Source organism: Aythya ferina (genome assembly GCF_964211825.1).
Source record: "Aythya ferina genome assembly, chromosome: 16".
Lineage (NCBI taxonomy): Eukaryota > Metazoa > Chordata > Aves > Anseriformes > Anatidae > Aythya > Aythya ferina.
Genome location: NC_140315.1, coordinates 234,315 through 255,919, shown reverse-complemented (window position 1 = coordinate 255,919; position 21,605 = coordinate 234,315). Strand labels below are relative to the sequence as shown.

At 51.2% G+C, this 21,605-nt stretch overlaps 1 protein-coding gene across 4 annotated transcripts in view; it reads right to left on the bottom strand.

The window, feature by feature from the left end:
• Positions 1 to 21,605, bottom strand: part of CDH22 (cadherin 22) — a 76,171-nt gene that overhangs the window by 32,180 nt on the left and 22,386 nt on the right. For all 4 annotated transcript variants that reach the window (XM_084538065.1, XM_084538066.1, XM_084538067.1 and 1 more), the window contains exons 2-4: positions 17,402 to 18,327; positions 12,048 to 12,342; positions 4,120 to 4,239 (exon numbers count right to left, since the gene is read on the bottom strand). In XM_084538065.1, the coding sequence (XP_084394191.1) occupies positions 4,120 to 4,239; positions 12,048 to 12,342; positions 17,402 to 17,626 (640 nt within the window). In that variant the 5' untranslated portion in view covers positions 17,627 to 18,327. The remainder of the gene's footprint in view (positions 1 to 4,119; positions 4,240 to 12,047; positions 12,343 to 17,401; positions 18,328 to 21,605) is intronic.

The following is a 21,605-nucleotide window of genomic DNA, read 5'->3' as shown; positions in this document are numbered from 1 at the left end:
CAAGCACCATCTCATTGAAATTTAAGCAATTCTGTTAATTAACAGGGTCTGAAGCATTTTATAATGAAAATGATTCATGTCAGCACAATAGTGATGAATTGGGATGAGAGGGAAAAAGCTCATGTATTCACCAAGGCTGTAATGACTTAAGTGAGCTGCTCATAATGATATAGCTCATAATACCCCATGCAAGATGGAAGTAGTGCTCAGGCACTTCCCAGTACACTGCCAAGGTCGCCTGTCCCAGCAGGGAGCAAGTCTGGGCCATTTGGCATGTGCAGAGCACAGCAAATGGTCCCAACCGGCACTGGTCCTTCTAGTGGCACAAGGCAGACAAAATCCTTGTTTTTGCCAGAGGTGCAGACTGTCAGCAGAAAGCACCTCCTGCCAAGACATGCACTGCTCGTCCAGCCTATCCTGGAAAAGTGGGGGAATGATGTAGCTGAATTCCCCTTGCTTCAGGCCTCCGTGAACCCCAGCAGGATTGTCACTGAGAAAGCTGTTCCCCCTAACGTCACACGGGCCACACCAGGCTACTACTAGCCTATCAGGCTGTTTTTATCTTCTGTGCTGTGGTGCCACTTACCGCATGCTAACAGCCTTGGCAAATCAGGGTCTCCAAACCTACTCCACACCAACTCCTTGCATATGGCACCATGAATGCTGGCACAAATACCTACGAGCATCAAACTCACATGGTCTCATCTCCTACAGGCAGATAAGCCATGACCCCCTAGGGACACTACAAAAGAAACAGTTTTAGATGGTGGCAGACCCCCTTTTTCAAAGCAGAGACAGAAGAGACAAGGACCAAGAAACTGGAGATTCACCCTCTTTCCAGACAGAAGAACTGCCAAACATCTTCCTTCCAAGACACTGCCAACAAAGCAAGGACAACCTCCATCTCAGACTCATCTCCCTAGTTCTTGTCAGCATCTATTATAGTTGAATAATACAGACATGTAGTGGCACACCCTCGGGTACAAGGCACATGTGGCTTTCTAGCATGATCCAAATTAATCAGTGTAATTAGCCAGCAAGGGGACACTTACAACAGCACACAAAATACCACCAAATCTGCTCAATAGCCAGCACTATTTGGGTGATAAAACCAAAGCAGGACAAAGCACTCAGCAGGCAACTGCCTTACAGGAATCTAATAATCATGGGCTTTACTCTGGTGTGAAATACTTCTAGCTCAGGTGTCCACATCCTCAGAGACCCTCTGAGCAAGGCACCTTCCATCTGAGGGCAGTCTGGACCAGCATGTCTCCTGCCACAAAGTGAAAAGACACATCCGTTGTGAAGTAACACATGTGGAAGGAGACTCAGGAGGTCTGTGCTTCAACCATGGCTCAGAGCAGGCCACCATCAAAACTGGATCAGATTACTTCACCATTTTCTTCACCATTCCTGCCACTGCAGGAATGAGAATCATTCCCCAAAGCTTTGCAGACACCAGCACATACCATGCCTCAGTTCCCCCTATTCCAGTGGGGCCGTTTAGTTTCTTGTCTCCCTCCTAAAGACTCCGAGAGATTACAGGAATTCAGGGCTTACTGAGGGAATTCAGGACTTCACATAATGTTCTCCTCTGGGCATCCAGGCAGTTTTGGTCCTGCCTTCGAAACCCCAGTCAAATCTGAAATACCAGACACATACCAAAGCTAGTAATGTCCAGGAACAGAAGACAAGCTAAGCAACCCACACACAATTTGTATTGCATACCTAAGTGTGCAAACCACACTCAAACATGCAACACCTACATTATGAAGGACAGCATGAGAAGAACTGGTTGCAAAGATAAGGAAGGAAAAGAGAACCTGAGTTTGAAGGAATCAGAGGCTTATGGGGTGCAAGGGAGCACATACATGTATGGACCTGCAAAAAAAGGTGGAGGAGGTAAAAATCAAAAGGGGGAAACAAATTGCTCTTCATTATCACATAGTATAAGAAATGTAACACTCCATTATTATTTTTTTTTAATGGCCATTAATAACAATGGTGACTCTGAGAGTTATGCTGCTGCTATGGATAATTAAATCTTATGATTAGAGCAGAAGCCTGGCCACCCAGAGTGGTTAGGCCAGGATTCCCAAGTGGAGCACTAAAACGTATTCAAGTTCAGAGCAGGAACAGGATGGGGTTTGCTCAGGTGGAAGTTCTATCTCCTAGCTGGTGCCAAAGGCAGACAGGATGAGACATTTGGTTTAGCACAGTCAGTCCTGTCCCTGCTTCCTCCAGCAGTGCAGCCACGCATGCTAGCACTGACAGAAGGGCAGACAGCTTGTACTGCCATGAAGCCACAGGCAGTGCAGGACAGACGGCAACCACATCCCCAGCAGCTAGCAGACAGAGCTGCACAGAGCATTCCTGGAACCCAGGCAAGGCCTCTGTGAGAGGCTTTTCACAGCTTAGACATCATGAAAGAGTCAGTCCCGGTACATACTCAGTGGTCAGGTATTCTGGAAACAGATTTGCTCAAAAGAGGCCGAGGATGCTTCTGCAGACTGTCAGCAGTTTTGCTCTTATGAGTCGCAAGCAAGTAGAATGGTAAATCAACCCACACAGCGTATGAAACAGCCAGCATACGATACAGCCAGTTTGAGAATTAAGATACAAAAAGTCAAGGAATCAAGAAGCTTGAATTCCTGGAGTGACATTAATTCTCACCACAGTCCCACAGGGCACATTTTAGTTTATGCCTTAATACAGCAGCATTAATGTTGTTGCAGGAAGCTGAGCCTCTGCACGTCCTGGCTTGTGCATTTTGCTCCCAGTGGTCCCTCTTCATTCTAGCAGTCTGATTCTCAGCTTCCACTCCCATAAAACTGTCTCAGACTAGCAGGATCCCACATGCACATGAGTTTTCAGTGTCTAGTCCATTGTTCTATACGCACCATTAAAAAGAAAAAGAAGTTCTGTGAGAGAAGAAAGCCCAGGTGCAGCAGCTCCCAGGCTACCAGCAGGTGCAGCCCTAGCTCATGCACTTTCCTGGCCTCAGACAATAACACTCGCCATCACAGACCCCTGCCTGCTGTTGAGCATGTTTACACACTCCTCAGGTTTGAGCAATCCTCCAGCTGCAAACAGGCTCTGGCTATCAGGCCCAGACACACCAGATGGATTTCAGGAGATACTGGGTTTCACACATGCAGAAGCTGAGGCACGTGTACCTTCCTTACACTTCCCTTACGGCAGAGTCTCTCAACAAATTTCACTCTGACTCCTATAAAAATAGCCTTAGAAAATCTCTATTACTAGAGACAGGTCAACACAACAGAGATGTGGCATTTCAGGCAAGGGGCTCAGCCACAACAGGGTGGGGGGACTTTGCTGTCCAGCTTTCCAACTAAAGCTGCAGCTACTCAGCCTGCTTGTCCTCTGACAATTTTTCATTAAACTGTGGGTACTTTACTGCATGCTTTGTGCCTTAAATACCTCTTATTAGCATTTGAGTGTATTCCCTCCTCAGCAAGCTTGCAAGGCTCCCATTAAGGGTAATGAGAGTCACACTCCTGGGAGGCAAGGAGAATATATACCCCAACATCTCTTGGTTATGGTCTACTCTAACCAGTATGTCAGAGCATCATCTGCTAGGGATTTATTAAAGATGCATTTTACAACAGGCTCTATTATAAGTTATTAAGGAATGGATCAGCTTCCACTGTTCTTTCATTAAATATTAATAGAACATTTATAAACCGATCCTTAAATTAAAGTGCTACCTTTAATCAAAGCCCTGGCGATAACAACGCTGCCTTTGATAAGACCCCTCCAGTAGTACTTAAACCTTTCATGCAGATTTTACATGCCTACAGGTATACTCTGCTCTGGGCACTGAGCACAGAGAAGCTGTACCCAGTGCAGGCACAGGCAGGGCACGTTAGGCTGACACAGTGCTGCCTGCTGTGGGTGCTGCATGGAGCTGGACAGCAGCCAGCTGGGCTGGCGATTCTCCCTCTCCAACACGTGCAAATGCCAGTGCATGGGTACCCCAGCACCAACAGCCTTCATAGAGGTTCATCCCGGTGGCATACGACTATGCGCAGTGCAATGCAGGACACCTGGCCAGGGTCTCCTGCTGCTCTCAGCTGGGTGCTGCTGGATGCTGCTCACCTGTTTTACTGTCCACAGTAAAGTGTTGCTCGCCCTCCAGCACACTGTAGACTACCCGGGCACTGCTCCCATATGTGGGGTCATCAGCATCAGATGCCATCACCTGCATCACAGAGGTGCCTGCAGCAAGGACAAGAACAAAAACAAAGTCAGGGAGGAGATGAGAAGAGCAGCACAAACCTTGGGGCCAGGGAGCTGGCAGGATAGAAGAGTGGGGGCCAACACTGACCACTCACACATTCTGATGAAAGCAAGCAGAACAGCTGTGTGCAAAGGCAACACCACCTCCCTCCCAAAGGACTGACATCCAGAAATCTGGACCCTTCTAGAAAGGACCCTTTTGTCCTGCAGAGAAGCAGGAGGGACTGGACCATGGACCACCTCAGGGCTGCTGTCTGGGCAGGATGTGCTCTCCAGATCACTGATCTGAACACCTGGCATACCCAGAAGACATCTCTGCTGGGCCATTTGGGAAAGAGCTGGGTATGAGAAGTTACCACCACAGCTTCCCCTTTTCTGTCAGTACTGAGCAACACGGTCACCTCCAGCCCACAGAGGAACTTTCTGGCCAGGCCCTGGTCCCCACTGCAGTGCCACATCTCTGCACCAGACAGACCCATGAGGGTCTGCTGAACCAGAACCAGACACTGCACCACATCCTCATGCTCTACATGTAGAAGGGCAGAAGGACCATAAATTGAATAAAAGCCCTTCAAATGTCTGCAATTAAGTTACTGATTTTTCAACCCTGCTTCATTAAACTGGGTACTTCCCTCCAACTGCCCCTGTGATGGCTTTATTTTGACATGTTCTATTTGACAAAAGTAGGAACCAGGACCTGAGAATTGGGTCAGAAGCAAAGGAGCTAATGTCTTCAGAGGCAACAAAAGGGAGGAACAAGGAGAAGCTTAATCTTATCTACAGACATCCCTGAGAAAGGAGATGATGTGACCAAAGATCTGAGGGACAGGCTACTCATGTTCCACCTCCAGTACCAGCAGACTGAGCACATCCCTGCCCAGGAATACAAGCACTGGCACCAGTCACCTCTCTGGTGGGTTGAGAGGCAGGATGGGGAGAAGAGCCCTGAGCTGCTCAAAGGAAAGAGCTGCCACAAGCAGCAGGGATGCACATGATCCCCCCAGTACAGTTCACTTCTGATATCCTGGAAAGGGCTTTACTGAAGAAAATAATCAGTTATCATTGCTGCTTTTCATCCTCTCTGGCCATCTTCTCAGAGCTGAAACTCTGCTGATAACACGAGAACCCCCTTAATCAGTCTTCAGCAACAAGCTGCTTTGAGTTGACTTATTTACGCTTTGATGCCTTCAATGAATCTGTGGTGCGTCCATGCCCACCCAGAGGTGGGTTTCATTTCTGTGTTTTAAGCCAGGACATGAAGATGACAGGCAGATGGGCTGCTCTCTATTCTCCAGCACCAGCACAGAAGGCTCCTGGCTCAGGGGAGCATCTCTCACTGCTGGGTGCTCCCAAGCACTGGAGCCTGCTCAAGGTCACTCACAGGATATCGGGAATCTAAGAACGTGACTTTCCAGCACCCTCTCTTACCACCACTACCACCCCCTTTTTTCCACTCCTTTCCTTCCCCTTCTCTTCTGAGCTGAAGATCAAAGATCTGAAGCTCCAGTTTAACCACTAAGGCCTGACCACTCCCTCCTGAGGGAGCGACCCAAAGAGGACACTGGTTCCCATCCCTGCTCTCCAAGCACAGCACTGCCTACAGCAGGTACAGAGTGTACAACGTATTTAGTTTTATGGCATGTGCCTTAGCCATAAAAGAGGCAACAGAAAAAATCGAAACATCCATCAAGTACTGCATAACCCACATCCCATAAGCATGAATCCTGAACTCATATCCAGAGAACTAATTAAACACATAAGATGAGATAAAGACCTCAGTTCCTCTCCTGACCCTCTCATCCCATGGAACCAGAGGAAACCAACAATTTTACATAAAAATTAATCATCTGTATAGCATCTGTCTCCTGCTCTCCTGTTGCAATGATGCAGTCTGGCACAGCAGACCAAGCTGCATTCCCCCAGCAAGGGGCCAAGACCCTCACTTCCGAGAGCCGCCTACAGTGGCGTAGGGACAGACGTCCCCATGGCACAGCACACGGTCACTCCAGCCTCCGGTCCCACAGGCCTGTTGGGGCCAGTCCCCTTCCCACATCCACCTGGAAACCCACCCAGGACCACAGCCAGCCCAGGCCAGGAAGGGCAGTGCTCAGGGCTGTCCTGGCAAGCAGCAGCTCAGTGCTCTGGCTTGGGCACGCTGGGCTCCACAGCTCTGAGCGCTGCATGGTGCCCCACATACCCAGGGACTGATGCCAGAGGGCAGCACTCCCATCTGAGGGCCCTGGATGCTCTAAAAGGAGCAACTCCAATTCTATAAACTGTACAATTTACAGCTTTCACCTTGTCCCAGAACATGCAGTGGCTGGTGCAACCCAGAAGCAAGCCAGGAGAACATCATGGAAGAAAATAAACCAGAGTTTAAAAACTACTGGAGCAGAAATGAGCATCTGGCAGACTCAGGAATGCCCTGATTGGTAGAAAGCCAAGCCTGGCCTGGGGGAATTTGCTGCAGAGCCCTCATCCCTCAGGACAAACCCTGGCTGTGGCACAGTTACTCAAACATACAACAAAGGAAACAGCCTTTGGGGTGTCTCTGGCCTGAGAAACCTGTGGGACAAGGCACCCAGCTGTAAGCATGGTGTCATGGGGAGTAAACCAACACATCAAATTCTTGGGGCACAGTCTCCCTGAGGGGCTCAGCCCATGCTGACTGGAGGAGAGGGTATAGCAGGTGCTCAGCGGTGCAGATCAGAGGGCTCAGAGCTTGCACCATGACTGGAGTGAAGTGCTGAAGGGAAAGGGGTGTTCTCACCAAGGACCAGCAGGCAGGGCACTGCCCCACTACCCCCAGCTCGTACCCACTTGAGGCCCCAGCCACTGCCAGATGCACACAAGTGTTTTGAGCACATTCTGTTAAGAAAAACCCATCAGACTGCCTGCAAGTGTTCTGGCTGCATGTTAAACAAAGTATTTTCTTCTGCTTCCAGTGTGGAGATTAAGCAATTTCTCTTCACAATAATCAGTTTTGCATTCAGCCAGCTTTGTGCTGGAGCCAGGGCTTGACCCCAAGTTTCTGTCTGCACAGCCAAATCATCTCTAATCTTGGTGCTACCCAGAGAAATAAGGAGAGCAAAATGCACCAAGGGAGGAATTCTGTTCCAATGGAAGGATGCACATTTCCTAGCACGTCATCTCCTACAGACTCTGCATGCTCCCCAGACAGCCCAAAAGTGAGCTCTGGGCTACAACACCCACCCTGTACAAACAGCAGGGATGTCTTGCAGGAGGCAGTGTGTTTTGGATTTGGGTTCGTGCCTGTGCACACCAGACAGCTGTTAAGCACGCTCCAGTGAGCTCAGGGAGTCCAGAACTCAGCTAATTTTAGCATATTCTGTTACAAGGTGGAGCTCCTGCAATTCCCAGACAGTTCGCTGGGTCCATTTTATGTCCTCTGTAGCTGCAGGTCTTCTCCTTCAGGACCAGATTCTGCTCAACTCAGGCCTTTAGAGTGATCAGCATTAGGGTGTCCAAGGAGAGGCTGAGCCTCAGGTATCAGACACAGCAGCCTGCAAGCTCTCAGCCCATGGTTTCTTCTTGCGGTGACAGGACAGCAATGGGACTGCAACAGGATTTGCAGCTCAGGTCCCATCCCAAAGCTGGACTGTAGTTGGCCAATTCCAATGTACACGTGGCAGCTGCCCAAACCAACCAAGTGGTGAACACAGGGGGAGTTAGCAGAAATGCTCACAGGCAGCACTATGAGCCCCTGCCTTCCTCTGCCCAGGTGAACCCAGTGCATCGCCTCCAGCCACTGCTGTCAGCCCAGAGGCAGGACAGGGCTCTGCTCCCTTGGGGACTGCATGGGGAGCGCCCACAGCCTGACAGGCAGAGCCCTCTCCCCTCCCTGAACAGCCTCCTACAGCACCAGCTCAGACTGCATCCTCTGCACCCTGACAGCAGCATCCGACAGCCACCTCAGCTGGCACTGTGCTGGTCAGTGTCTGTGACAGCCTCTGAGGGAAGGGGCAGAGTCCTGCCACCTGCAGAACAGATGCATACTCTCTTCTGACACCCAGTAACCCCAGAGCAGTGAAGTTTCTGGAGATAAGTCATTTAAAGCTGCTCATGCAGCTGGTCCTGCCATGTCAAGGGAGCCTAAGTAAGACTGTTGGGTCTGTTTCCATTTTGCATGTGCTTCCTCCAAGTGCAGGAGCTCCATGCCAGCCTCAGGTCTGTGCTGTGTGTGCAGAAACACCACCTCCTTTTCCTGGAGCATAGCATAGGCTCAGCCTGGCTCCATGGGCTGGGGTTAGCTCCAAATACCACCTCTGCCCTTACACATCCTAAACTCTTGTCTTACCATCCTACCCAACTTACATCTGCCATTTTTTGATCCATGACAGCAATGCTTTCCCATAAGCATCCACTTTTGGCCACTGTCAAGATAAGATCCTGGAACAAAGAGGCCTTCGTTCCACCTTGAGTCTTATAGTCTCAAGCAGAAGTTCACAGCGAATCGATGAGTTTATGGAGGAGACCAAATTATGCTGCCCTGGTCCCAGTGCAGAGCACAAGGACAGATGTCTTGCAAAGCACTCCCAGCTACAGTTCGAGAGTTTGTGCAATTCTCTCATTATTTATTATTCCCTCTTAGGCAGTGGGAAATCAAATGACTTTCCCTCCCAATTAGTACTCCTTCATTATGCAAATGATGTCCTTTGATCTGTTCCTGCTGTCACAGAGCGGATCTGACTGTATTTGTTTTACTCCTCTTTATGCTCCAGGAAGGTACCCACCTCTGAGAGCTGGGACTGTGCTTCCGGCAAGGAGTGGGAAGCTGTGGTTGATTGCTGCCTCCAGTGAGAGCAGAACTGCCCACTTGGGCACCCCCTGGCGCCCCCTTGGGCACAAGCTCCAGTGAGGTCTGGAAGACAGGAGCATGACACAAAGAAGGGGGTCACACCCTTCACTTTTCAGGTTGGGCAGAGCAGCAGAGATGAGGAATGAACAGCAGCTCCCTACAAACCTCTGAGCTGAAGCATAGGCCTGCTTCCTGGGTTGGTGCCATCCCAGCAGAAAGCATAGCTGAACCAGGGGCACTGGTGATCTGGGGAAACGGAGCAGAGGCCAGACATGCTTGCCAGCAGGTCCCCAAGCTTTGACCTTGATATAAGTCAACCCAAGCTGTCCTCAAGCTACCCAGACTTCCTGGCGCTGCTCTACCACTGCAGGAGACTGCATTCATCCACATCCAGAAAGGCAGTAAAGGCATGCTCCCCATTCACTCTCATTAAAATACCCTTCGGGTGTAGTGGAGATTATCTGTCCAGGTCAGGGATAGCAAATGTTACTACCAATACCAACTATAAAAAAAGCCATGATCACAGCTGCAGCAAGCCTTGATACCACAAAAGGAGTACTCCCACTGCGGCAAGGAGGCAACTTTACCTCCCCAGCCCTAGGCATCATCCCATGTTTTGCATCTGCACACCTTCCTGAAATTCAAACACCCAGGTCCATGACCAGCCCCATCTCCCACTGTGTCCTGTACCTCATACATCAGGGCCACTGCAGGGCAGCACAGCAGCCTCTGAACATTCACAGAACATGCCTGTCCCATCCGTTGTGCCACCTGTTCCTTTGCAAAGCACTGATAAGCTGCAGGAAAAACAGGAGGAAGCTGGGGACTTGTAGCAGCAGCTGCAGCTCTGCATTCGCTCCGCAGACTGTGCAGCAGCACCATTTAAAGATGCTGTGTGAAGCTCTCCTGCCCTGTTAGCTGGGCCATCTCCAGGGCTAGGCTGCTGCAGAGCAGCCCTTACACTCCCCAGTTTGGCCAAGCTACAAAAAGCTCCAAGGTTGTCACAGGCAGAGAGACAGCAGCCTGGTAAGCAGGCTCTTGGCTCCAGCTTCCCTCTCTGAGCATGAAGCTTGGAAGCACATCCCACGCCGTTCATAGCACTTCTTTTTACTTTTAACTTCTGAGTATTTTAATTTGCAGGAATTGCCTCCTTTCATGTTGTGAAACCGTGTTTCTTTCTCGCTCTGATCTCCAATTTCGCATAGAAACTGTCTCCTTTGATATGTCTTGTTCACATCAGTCTGTGATCAGGCAGCTCCATAATTGTTAGTGATTTTAAAAGAATTGGGATCCTTGTCTAATACTCAGAGTCGAGAATTCCTTCCTTTTTAAAAGTTGTTCAAGCAAAATAGATTAATTTCTTTCTTCCCTTTGGGAACAGGATGCTTCCTGCTTTGCTGCCCACATGCTGTCTTTCATTTCTCCAGGAGCACATGGCTATAGTTCAAGGGGTCACCATCTGACTCAGGAGAGGATTTGTGAAGGTAAATGAAAGAGGATGGAGAGCTTGGGATGCCTCATGAGAATATGCTCTCCCATCCACCAACAGCAACCCAGGCAACAGCGGCTCCTGGTGCGGGCAATTCCTGCACTTCTGTAGCTGCTGGAGGCCATGCACCAGCCTCACAATATACTGTACATTAACTGTGGAGAGCCAGAGCTCTGTCCTGAGGCAGTGCTGACCCAAGCAGCATCCCCTGAGCTCAGCTTCCAGGACACCCCCTTGGCCAGGTCTTCCTGCATGCACACAGTAGCACCCAGCAACTCACACAACCTGCCCAGTCCCTTGTGCAGCTCAGCTCTGCTCCCCAGGGGCTCTCCTCTCTGTGCGTGCTGCCTTCCCACCACCATCATTCTCCTGTCCATCCCTTGCTCGCAATGCTGGGCAACCTGCCTTATCTTTGATGCCAGTCAGTCTTTTGCAGGCTGCCTTTTACCTTGACACAGCCTTCAGAGAACAGTGATTTATAGTTCCCTGCTGAAGCGCATGCCTGCACACACCGTCTGCTATGCATTTTGGTTCATCGATGGGGGATAAGAACCTGATGAGGGCAGAGAACAGAGTGATATCCTGGGGCTGGGCAGTGTCCCCCCTCCCCCAGTGGTTCTCAGCAGTCTGGAGACCCACTGGTGGGCCAGCACAGGGGCTAAGGGCAGTGGTGCAGCATAGCCTTCCTGTATCTCTCTCAATGCTCAGGAGAGTGCAAAGCTCACTGCCCCTACCACCGCCGCTAGGGGATGGACTCATGCAGCCTCACAGCATCTGTCCCAGCCTCCTACTGCTCCGCACGCCATCCAGGCTGACGATCAGCAGGCTTAAAGATACCTGGCAGCAGGGGGAAGGGCAGGCTAGTGGTAGCACAGAGGAAGTCACTCTTCTATCACATCAGGCATGAATTCCCTGATCTCAGCAATGCCTGGCCTCTTGGAGAAAAGCCAGAAATCAGTCAAGAGGGCTCAGCAGCACTGCACAGGGATGCTTAAGGGAAGAGCCAGGCAGCCATGGGGCTCTGGGTGAGCAGCAAAGCTGCACTGTGCAGGAGGAGGGGCTAGGGCACAGGCAGGCAGAGCAGGAGAGAAGACACCCAGGTTAATCCAAACCACAGGTAGCTGTTGGCCCCTTGGCATGCAAGGCCTCAATCCCATCCCCTGTCCACAGCATCCAGGAGCCAGGGGCTGAGCAAAGGCAGGGCAAAGGCACAGTGGGCAGCCGTCACCTCCCTGATCCATCTCCAGGGCACAGCTTAGGGCTGAGACTGAGCGCACAGCCACAGGCTGGCAATCAGCTCAGAGGATTTATTCACTTGTTTTCCTTAAGCTACGTTATTTATTTGTCCCTCCTGGCTCCTCGGCTCTGGTTTCTGCTGGAATCCATGCTATTTGCAGCCTGTTTTGTGGGGTACAGCAGGCTCAAGGCTTGACAGGGGAGGCACAAGTTTCCCTCCCCCCTGCTGCCCAGGAGACCTACCAACAGGGGACAGCTCAGCCACACTGCCGATGTAGGGCCCCTCCAGGAAGCGTGGCTCGCTGTCGTTAATGTCCTGCACCTTGATGATGAACTCGGACTCTGGCTCCAGCAACTGGTCTGTCTGTCGATCACGGGCCTGAGCCCGCAGTGTGTAGAAGGTTTTCTGCTCCCGGTCCAGGCGCTCAGTGGCATGGATATCTCCTGTGATCTCATCGATGAGGAAGATGGTCCCGGCGCCCTCCCCGGAGATGGTGTACTTGATGGAGCCGTCCCCCTCATCCGAGTCTGAATGGATCTGCCAGGGAAAGAGGGAGAGAGTGGGAGCAGGCTGGGACCATGCTCATGCCCCACGGGTGTGGAGCCCCTGCGCAAGGTGCCCCCAGACCCTGTGCGACACCCCATCTGCTCGCTTTGCCACCACTGGACTGGAGAACCACACAGAGCACCACGGTGGATGCCCATGCATGTGGTGGTGGGGAAACACACCACAACATCAGTCTTGCCTCTGTCACCATAAGCTTGGCAGATCACAAATGCTGCTGGTACCCAACCGCACCACATGCCAAGTGACACCCCCCCACCCCCCCAAACAAGGCTTGGAGATGCTGATAAAGGGAAGGACAACTCAACAATAACCCTCAAAAAAGAGGTTTTTCTGTGGTCAGAGGGTGAGGCTAGCTCTCCCATGCTGCACAGCAGACCGGGGTATAAAGGTAGCTCAGCACCAGCATCAGCCCCCACCTACCCGGCCAGTTGCCCAAAAGCCCACCCTCCTTGCCCACCACTTTGACCACAGCCACACTTGCCATCCAGGCACTGGTGCTGGCAGGGCACCCTGCATGTGAGCATCACACCCAGAGCCAGCCTGGACAAAGCCTGTAGTGAAAAAAGGCAAATCAGGCCTGCATTCAGGATGAAAAACAGCCCCTGGGAAAGGTGCTTTTGTAGTCAATCTCTACTTCATTTTCTAATTAAGACAATGTTTGGACTTAGGAAAAGAAAGGGTAAACAGCAGCTCCCCATGGACTGGGAGCTGACTGGAATCCAGGCCAGATGTCCAGAGGTAATTTTATTGGTGGCATTAAACTGAGTTACGAGGTTTTTACAATCCAGCCACTTATGAGAAATCTATTAACAGTAACTGGACAGGCAGAATGCATCTTGACAGAGAGCAGCATGGGCATTAATTGGGACAATCCATAACAGGACAGGGCCCCCAAAAGGTTTCTTCAGCTGTCTTCATTTGGTACCTGCAATTTCTGCTTAGAATCAGCAAAGTTCCCCACCCCCTTAAAAAGAAAAAAAAAAAAAAAAAAAAGAAAAGCTGTCCATTAATCGGCTAATGAAATATGAAAATGTTTATGGGCCATTCAATCTTCCAAACTGCAGTTCTATAATCCACCTTTCAGACATACAGCTCTACCAGCAAGAATTTATACCAGAGCAGCCTTTTTTTTTTTTTAAATGATGCCTTCATTATATTTGTCTTGTTAGATACAGTTTATATATTTATTTCATGAGCAAGGTACTCACACATCAGACAATCTAATGCATTTTATACAACGTTCTCCTATTAATTCCCATACTGAAACACCTCCCTATGCTTGCCCAGGATGTGGACCTTTGTTCAGCTAGTGTGTACAGCCATGAGCCCAGCAGTGTCCTGGGACCACTGTGATGATCTGATCACAGACCTGCCAGGGCAGCAGCTCATCACAGGGATGGTCTGCCCCAGTCTGCAGTAGCATCCAGCCCTGGAGATCCTGCACCAGCCCTCTGGCTGCTGGAGAGCATGCTGCCTCCTCCATGGTATAATCTCCACAACATTCACTATTACTCCATCAGAGATCAAGCTTTTCAGACAGAAGTTGTGCCTGGTCTCTTCCACATAGGTAACAGAAACCCGCATTTTTCTGCTGAACACCAGCCTCATGATTAATAATTAGGCCAGAGATCAACCACCCAGCACCACACCGAGCTCTCAGTACATCCTCTTTACATATTTGCTCATTGCTGACTGCTTGGAGCAGACACCAGCATCCCTGTAAACTGGAAAGCAAAGAAGAAAAATGGAGCCTGGGCTCAAGGGGCTGTAGAGATTGATTTACAAGGGAAGATTAGAAGAGCTAAATCTGTGCTGCTTGGCTAAACAACAACTAATGGGGGAGGGCTGGAAAACTGACTACAGGCATCTGGGGGGAGATGCTGCAGAGCGCAGGCCCAGAGCACATCCCAGGGATGCTCACTTCTGCCTGGGCTCACAGAGAGCCACACTACCACGCTGCCACCAAGCAGGACAGGCGAGCAAAGCTGGGCAGCCCTGGTACAGCACAGACCCTGAACCTCAGGGGCAGATGTGCCCGGAATCCCCCCCCACCCCCATTCACCTCCTTCTCTGAGAGGGAATTCCCCCCCCCCACCCCTTGGCTCAGCAAATCTGACAAGGACAAGAGTGCCCACAGCATAGTGCTTCAGTTTGTTAAACAGGAAATAGTTCCCTTAGCCTAAAGGGATAAACCCAAGAATTTTATGAAGCCATTAATTACTTGCTAATAATTAAAACAAAATTAAATGTGAACAGAGGTGCACATTCCTTATTAAAAGTGATTAAACAGGAAGCACAGATACACAAATAAAAATGACTTTGGGGCTGGAAAAGAAAGAAAATCAAATAAAAACTAGCCCGTAATAAAGGCGCACTCTGTTTGCTCCAACTCATAAAGCCTGAGTTCATCAATTTTCTTTAAATATTAGCAACTTAATTAAATCTCCTTTTTTTTCCCCTTTAATCCCCTCCTCTATCTAAAATAGATCTGTCCACATGCAGAAGTTTGTAACTAGTGCTGACCCCGTAATTCTATTAACCCCCCCCCCCCCACACACACACAAAGAAATCCACATCAAACTGACAGTAGCCTCAGGGGAAATTACAGTTCAGAAGGATTAACTAGAGAACCCAGATTTTATGGAAACGGCATTGGCCCTTTGAAGAACACGTGGAGGTGTGCAAGAGGCATCCATGGAGGGCAAGCCCCAGCCACGCCACCGGGAGATGCAGTGCCATGTCTGCAAGGCTCCCGCACTCAGCCCTGCTCCTCAGCTGGCTCAGCCAGAGGGCTGGGGGCTCCCAGCCCCAGCCTCCCCAGGCAGGCACCACAGCTTCTCCCAGGTGCAGGAAGAGCCTGGTCCAGGCTGCTTTCAGCCCTGTGGAGCAATATCGACAGGGAATTGGTTTTGGTGCAGCTTGGTTTTTATTCTGAGTGGGGCGGGTGATGCGTTGAATGATGTGAAAGAGACTGTAAAATGGGTTAGTTTTAGGTTCCTGGGTTCATTTTGGAGATGAGGCTGTTGCTAGGCTACCTCTGGAGTTTGACAGGGCCTGATGCTTCGAGTCACCTCCCAGGGGAGCTGTGAATTAACTGTAACTGCATCGAGCGTCCTGGCGGAGGAGTGCGGCTTTCGAGTGTCTGCTGAAATGGACACAAATCACTGCTGAAATTCCACCTGGCCCATAGCCAAGAAGCCCATTTTCAAGCCTCCTCCAGACTCACAACCAGACAGCCGAGGCCATCAGACAGCCCTGCTGCATGAGCTCTTGGGCATTTTCCTTTAGGGAGAGCCCATGTCCCCACAGGAGCAGCTCTCCCCTGGGGCTGGTCCCAGCAGCTAGCTCTGCCTTCATCAGTATAAAAAGGGTGTCCTCCAAACACCCAAGAACCACACAGCAGCCTCTCCACAGCTCCTGGAAAAGGACAAAGCCCAGCAATCCCAAAGTGAATGGCTCACAGAATTATAGGGGTTGGAAGGAATCTCAAGAGATCATCGTGTCCAACCCCCCTGCCAAAGCAGTTCACTAGAGCAGGTTGCCCAGGTAGATGTCCAGACAGGCCTTGAATATCTCCAGAGAAGGAGACTCCACAACTTTCCTGGGCAGCCTGTCCCAGTGCTCCGTCACCCCCACCGCGAAAAAGTTCTTTCACATGTTGGTGCAGAACTTCCTGTGCTCTATCTTGTGGCCATTGCCCATTGTCCTGTCCCCACAAACCACTGAAAAGAGGCTGGCCAAATCCCTCTGTCTCCCACACTTAAGATATTTGTAAACATTAATAAGATCCCCTCTCAGTCTTCTTTTCTCAAGGCTGAACAAGGCTACGTCTCTCAGCCTGACTCCTCCAGCCTCAGGATGCCATGTCCGTAACCAGCATCCCCCTGCCCCAGGAGGTCACTGTAGGCAAGTAGCAAGTTCCCAATGACAGATCCAGTCCTGCCCTGCACAGCACTGTATTCTGCCAACAAAGGCTGCCTTGGGTTTGCCAGCCATGCCCCTCTGCAGGGTGTGTGAGCAACAGCAAGAGTCAGAACAGCATGAAGAGTCACTCCCTGGCAGAGGTGAGGGACAACCAGGTCTTTTCCAGGTGGGGAGACCAGAACGCTCAGTGCCTGCTATCACACCTTCTCACAGCGGAGCAGGATGATTACAAGCCTGAACATTCCCAGCACCTCCCTAGGTAAGGTCATCAGTGCCACCACCTGTGCAAAGTCAAGTGTGAGACCAGCCCCAAGGGCAGCAAGACAGCACAGTGCAGCCCCTGGGCAGTGCTAAGGAGCACCCACTCATGGGCCTGATGTGCAGACCCCTGGCAAGTTCTATCACCAGTGCTGGTCCTCGTAGCCCCTCCAAGCCCTGCATATCCGCACCAAGCACCCTCCATACTGCGTTGTGCAGGCCAGCCTGAGATGCATCAACCCTGAAACAACCTCCCTCTGGCCACATGCAGGAGCTGGATTTCCATGCCACAACTAGAGTGGGACATCTGCTCTGCCAGCCCCAGTCTGCTCAGATGGTTAGCTCAGAAACAGCTGCAGCCTGCAGGTCCAACAGAGCACAGTCCTTCCAGGACCAGCAGGGAGCCTCAGGGAGGAATGAGGGGAAAAAAAAAAAAGCAGCACATCATCCTCATACTGAAGGGACACTACAGGATGGGGAACTGAACAACTCCAGGAAGACAAGACTGTGCCTATTGCAGCAACTGCCAGGGCTGGAAGTTCCTGGTGCTCCAGCAGCACTTCAGCCCCCACGCAAGGCATGGAGCAGTGTGAGCAGATGCCCATTACACCGGCCCAGGATAGCCTGCATGTCTGCCTTCCCAGAGACAGGGCTGAGCCTTCCCCACTGCCCCCACAACACCCAGCGCTGCACACCCGGAGCTCCTACCAACCCAGTCCTTAGGGTACTCCCTCTGTGAGCGGCCTTCATGCAGGGCCCCTCACCCCCACCAGGTTCAACCATGCTGCCAGCATGCCCTGCTCTGCACAGGCTTCATCAGCCCCAGGGACACATAGGGTTACCTTACCTTCCCCACGTACAGTGGCTCCGTGCCCGTGTACTCCTCCACCACAAAGAACTGGTTCCAGACCCAGCCACGCTTCACTCGTCCACTGACCAGCAGCGCAGGGTCCCCTGGCTGCTCCAGGCCAGGACCCTCTGCTGCAGTGTGCACAGCCCAGGACCCCAGCTCCTGGATAGCACAGAGCAGCAGCAGCATGGTCCACGAGAAGCCCTGCAGACCCTTTGCCATTGCACTCTAGGAGGCTTTTGGACAGGCAACTGGCATCCTCAGGAGGAAAGTCCACACCAGCAGCATTGGGCTCACCAGTCACTGCAGAGTATCCCCATCCCTGCTGCACGCCACGTCCTGCAGCTGGAGCCCTCCACTGCCAGCGGGCTAGAGTCACATCTGCAACTGCAGGCGTTCCAGACAACCCACTGCTAGCATGAGAACAGTCAATGCTGTTGTCTCACAAGCTGCTCCTGGGTCTCCAGAGAGGAGTCTGGCAGCTGGCATTTGTCCCCAAGGACAGGGCTGCACAGCTCCGAGCTCAGCTGCTGGTGGCCTTTCCAGGGAGTGGGGTCATGTGCAGCTTGCTGCCTGCCCCGCCACAGGCAGGCAGCTCTGCAGCTGTGCATGGGGCACAGCTGCCCAGGACCAGCATCCACAAGGCGCAAGGGACAGCTTTTCCACACAAGGTTTCCCAGAGGAGTTAAGAGGATGAGCTGCTGTGGCCAGCCTCTGCCTGTCCCGTGGTGGCCCGAGGGGTCCAGCCACGCAGGGACCCGTGCTGTGCGCTCCGCTCACGAGCCCATTTGTAATTCCCGTCTTCAGGGGGGCGACATCCCAGCACCTGGTGAAGGGTCCTTGGCCCAGCTGATGCCAGTCGCTTCCATCCTCTGCCGGCTCACACAGGGAGGTGAAGGGCAGCCAGCAGCATCCCCAGGAGCCTGGAAAATGCCAAGGTGTCAGTGCTGGTGTGAGAACGGGGCTCTGTGCCCCTCCACTGCCCCTGCACCCTCAGTCAGGGCCCTCCCTTTCCCCCTCCCCCCAAAAATAAACAAACAAAAAAACCCTCCCAGGTGCCCCACAGCAGTGCTGTACCATCAGCACCTGGCTGACAGTAAACATTTTTTTAAGAAAGGGATCTGCAGTAAGTTTCAAGCCACACTTGAGATACTAAGGATAGTGACATGAGAGCTGGGGCCAAGCGTAAACTGCATTCAACAAGCAACTAGGAAGAGGGAGCTCAATGAGGAGAGGGGGATAGGTATGCAGCATCCATCTCCCTCTACCAACACCCTGAGGTTCCTGAGATTCCACCAGAATCTCACCAGAATTCCTCTGCAACACCAGCCACAGCCAGAATTGCTCATGAAGTATGTGCACTTTCACTGCTTTTGCAGAGAATCTCCTGTCATCTCTTACTCTAAATAGTAGAGGGAAAAGAGGAGGGACTATCCTGGACCACGTGCACGAGGCAGTAGGTAGGCATCTGCTCCCTAGAGAAGGGCCACTAGGCAGCTGCCTGGACCATGCTCTGCACAGCCCCCTGCATGACTCTAAACAGTCCTAGCAGTTCAGAGCAGGGAAAACTAGCAAATAGCCCTTCCTTGCACTTGTCATTCCCCTATTGTGACCACAGCTACAGGGCAAATTCTCAAAGCATCCAACAAGCTGCACCTGTTCTGCATTTCCCTGTCTGGGCAAACACTGAGAAGCACAGGGCATTTGACCTGAGGAAGTGCCTGATGCCATTCAGCACTGCCTATTAACGGCTCACATGTAGCGTGTCATGCAAAGCGCAGATATATTCACACACAAGGGCTCACACTCATACTTCACATGCACAGCTAAGAGCACTCATGTACACAGTCACTCCTTTTTGTCCATATTTGTGCCTTGTTTGTGTGGACACGTGCCAGTTCTCCCTCAACACACGCATGCTGTATTCTGCGCACACATGCGCATATCTCACACGTGCAAGCCCTGTGTGCTTCAAGCTTCAAGGAGCACAGAGTCTCCAGTGTATTTCTTTGTTAGGAATCATGGCGCAGAAGTACTAACATTCCTTCCCACCCCTCTCTCCTGATGGGCAGTTTCTTATTAAGACATCTTCATACCAACCACATAAGGTTGTTGGCAATGGCAAAGCTCCCACTTGCAGTCAGGCCTCCCCACGCAGGAGCAGTTCTTGCCACTGCTCCAGAAGGGCCAGTTACATTTGCCAATATAGAGGCAAAAATCCCTATAATAAAACATGACAAAATATTTAACATGGCAGACTACATATAGGGGAGTAGGATGATCTGTATACAGATGGACTGGCTTGTTCCGTCCCACTGTCAGGGTAAGTCTGTCAGGGTAAAGCAACTGCACCTTTCATGTATCAAACACAGATGCAGAAGTCCCCACTCTAGAGCTGCCCCACCTGCATCAGACTTCAGAGCGGGAGATTCACAATGACAATAACAGGACACATACAACACTGTTTTATCGTTCTTGCATGGATATATAGAAGATACATAAAACAAGATACAGAGCATCACTGCCACAAACAGTATCTCTCCAATTTCTCACATCTGGGAAATTTATAGCTATTTTAGAGTGAGTTCCCCAGATAGTGAGAGATGTCAATAAACTGAATAGCACAAGTCGTGCCAGAGCAAGAGCTTCAAGCCAGCATCTAGGGCATACAATAAGTTTGGAAAGAACCCCTTACCCAGCATCTCTGCCCCTGCTACACCACAGTACTTTTGCAGGCAATGCTTCCAGATGTGTCCAAAGTCTCTGTACAAATACATTGTACCTGAAAAATGCAGATGGCAGAAACAGAACTTAATAGCCCATTTGGCCATGTTCTCAAGGTCTACTACATAAGCAGAGCCTTCGGGAGAAGCAGTCACCAGCTGTAGACATCTGCTGCCTGCCATGAGGCCCTCTCCTTGCCATCCAGGCTGCTCCATAAAGCCCTGTCAGAAGCCCTACAGGGCAGCAATGCCACCCACTACCAGACAGAACAGTTCTGCAATCACTGAAGACCTCCTGAGCCTGTGGCAAACCTGAAGGAAAGCCAGCACGACAGTGAAATGCAGGCATGATAAGTAACATTAGCCTGCAAACAGCACCAACGCTGGCTCAGCAAGGGAGGTAGGAGCAACCCCTGTTCCTCTCACCACGCCATTCCCCACCCAAGCTGCACAGCCCCCTCCATGACCTGACTACCCGAGCCATATGGAGACTAGGCCTGTATGCATACAGGGATGGCACTGCACAGCCACCGTGCATTTTCTTTCAGCCTCACCAGAGTTACAACACATAAATGGAAGCGACTAAATCCAAAACACTGTCAATAAACCAGTAAAAGCAGCAATTTGAATGCACACACTAAAGCGAAGCAGAGAAGCGTACGCAAGGGCAAAAGGCGCCGCAGTAGGCGAGCACAGCTCCAGCGGGGCCACTCCCCAGTTGGCAGAGGAGCTGGCCCACAGTTCCCAAGGCAACTTGCTCAGCCCTGTTGCATCTCAGCACTCTGCTGAGCCGCGACTGCCATGGAGAGGAGAGTCCCGCTGAGCGCGCATGGGCTGGGCTGCCGTTGCTGTGGGAACCACAACCTTGTGTTTTGAGTCCCAGCCATTATGCCGCTTGTTACATTTAACAGATTTCTCATCTTACTGCTATGCCTGAGCTAATGTGGTTTGCTAGGGGCTGTCACACATTGCCAAAGTTCAGCTACATTCAGCTGAACTGTTTGCAGGCTCTTTCTATGGATGCATCCCAGTCTCTCTCAATGCACCTCCTAAGCGCTTGGGTCCCGTATTCTACCCAGCCCAGTGCACGCTCCAGATCTTGATACCCAGAGCCACCTAGAAACAGACACAGAGACACATCTTTGGCTAGGCTCAATGTCACAAACTAGATTCTTCTCCACCCATAAATTCTCAGCCTATTTCTCTTCTGTCAAAGCTTCAGGCCACAGCTAGGGTCAGCACTGAGCCACTTTTCAGCATGCACACCCTTCCTTCTGACTGTCACTTCACAGAGCTCTTCCAGAAGCAACATACCCCAGATCTCCAAGCCCTGCTCGTGTATTTGGTGCAGCAGGATTCAAGGTAACCCCACAGCACCACAGAAAGTTCTGAGCACAGGGACCAAGACTAGCACAGCATTTATTTCCTCACACTATTCAAGAACATTCACCAACAGCTGGAGGTGCCACTTCTCGCTG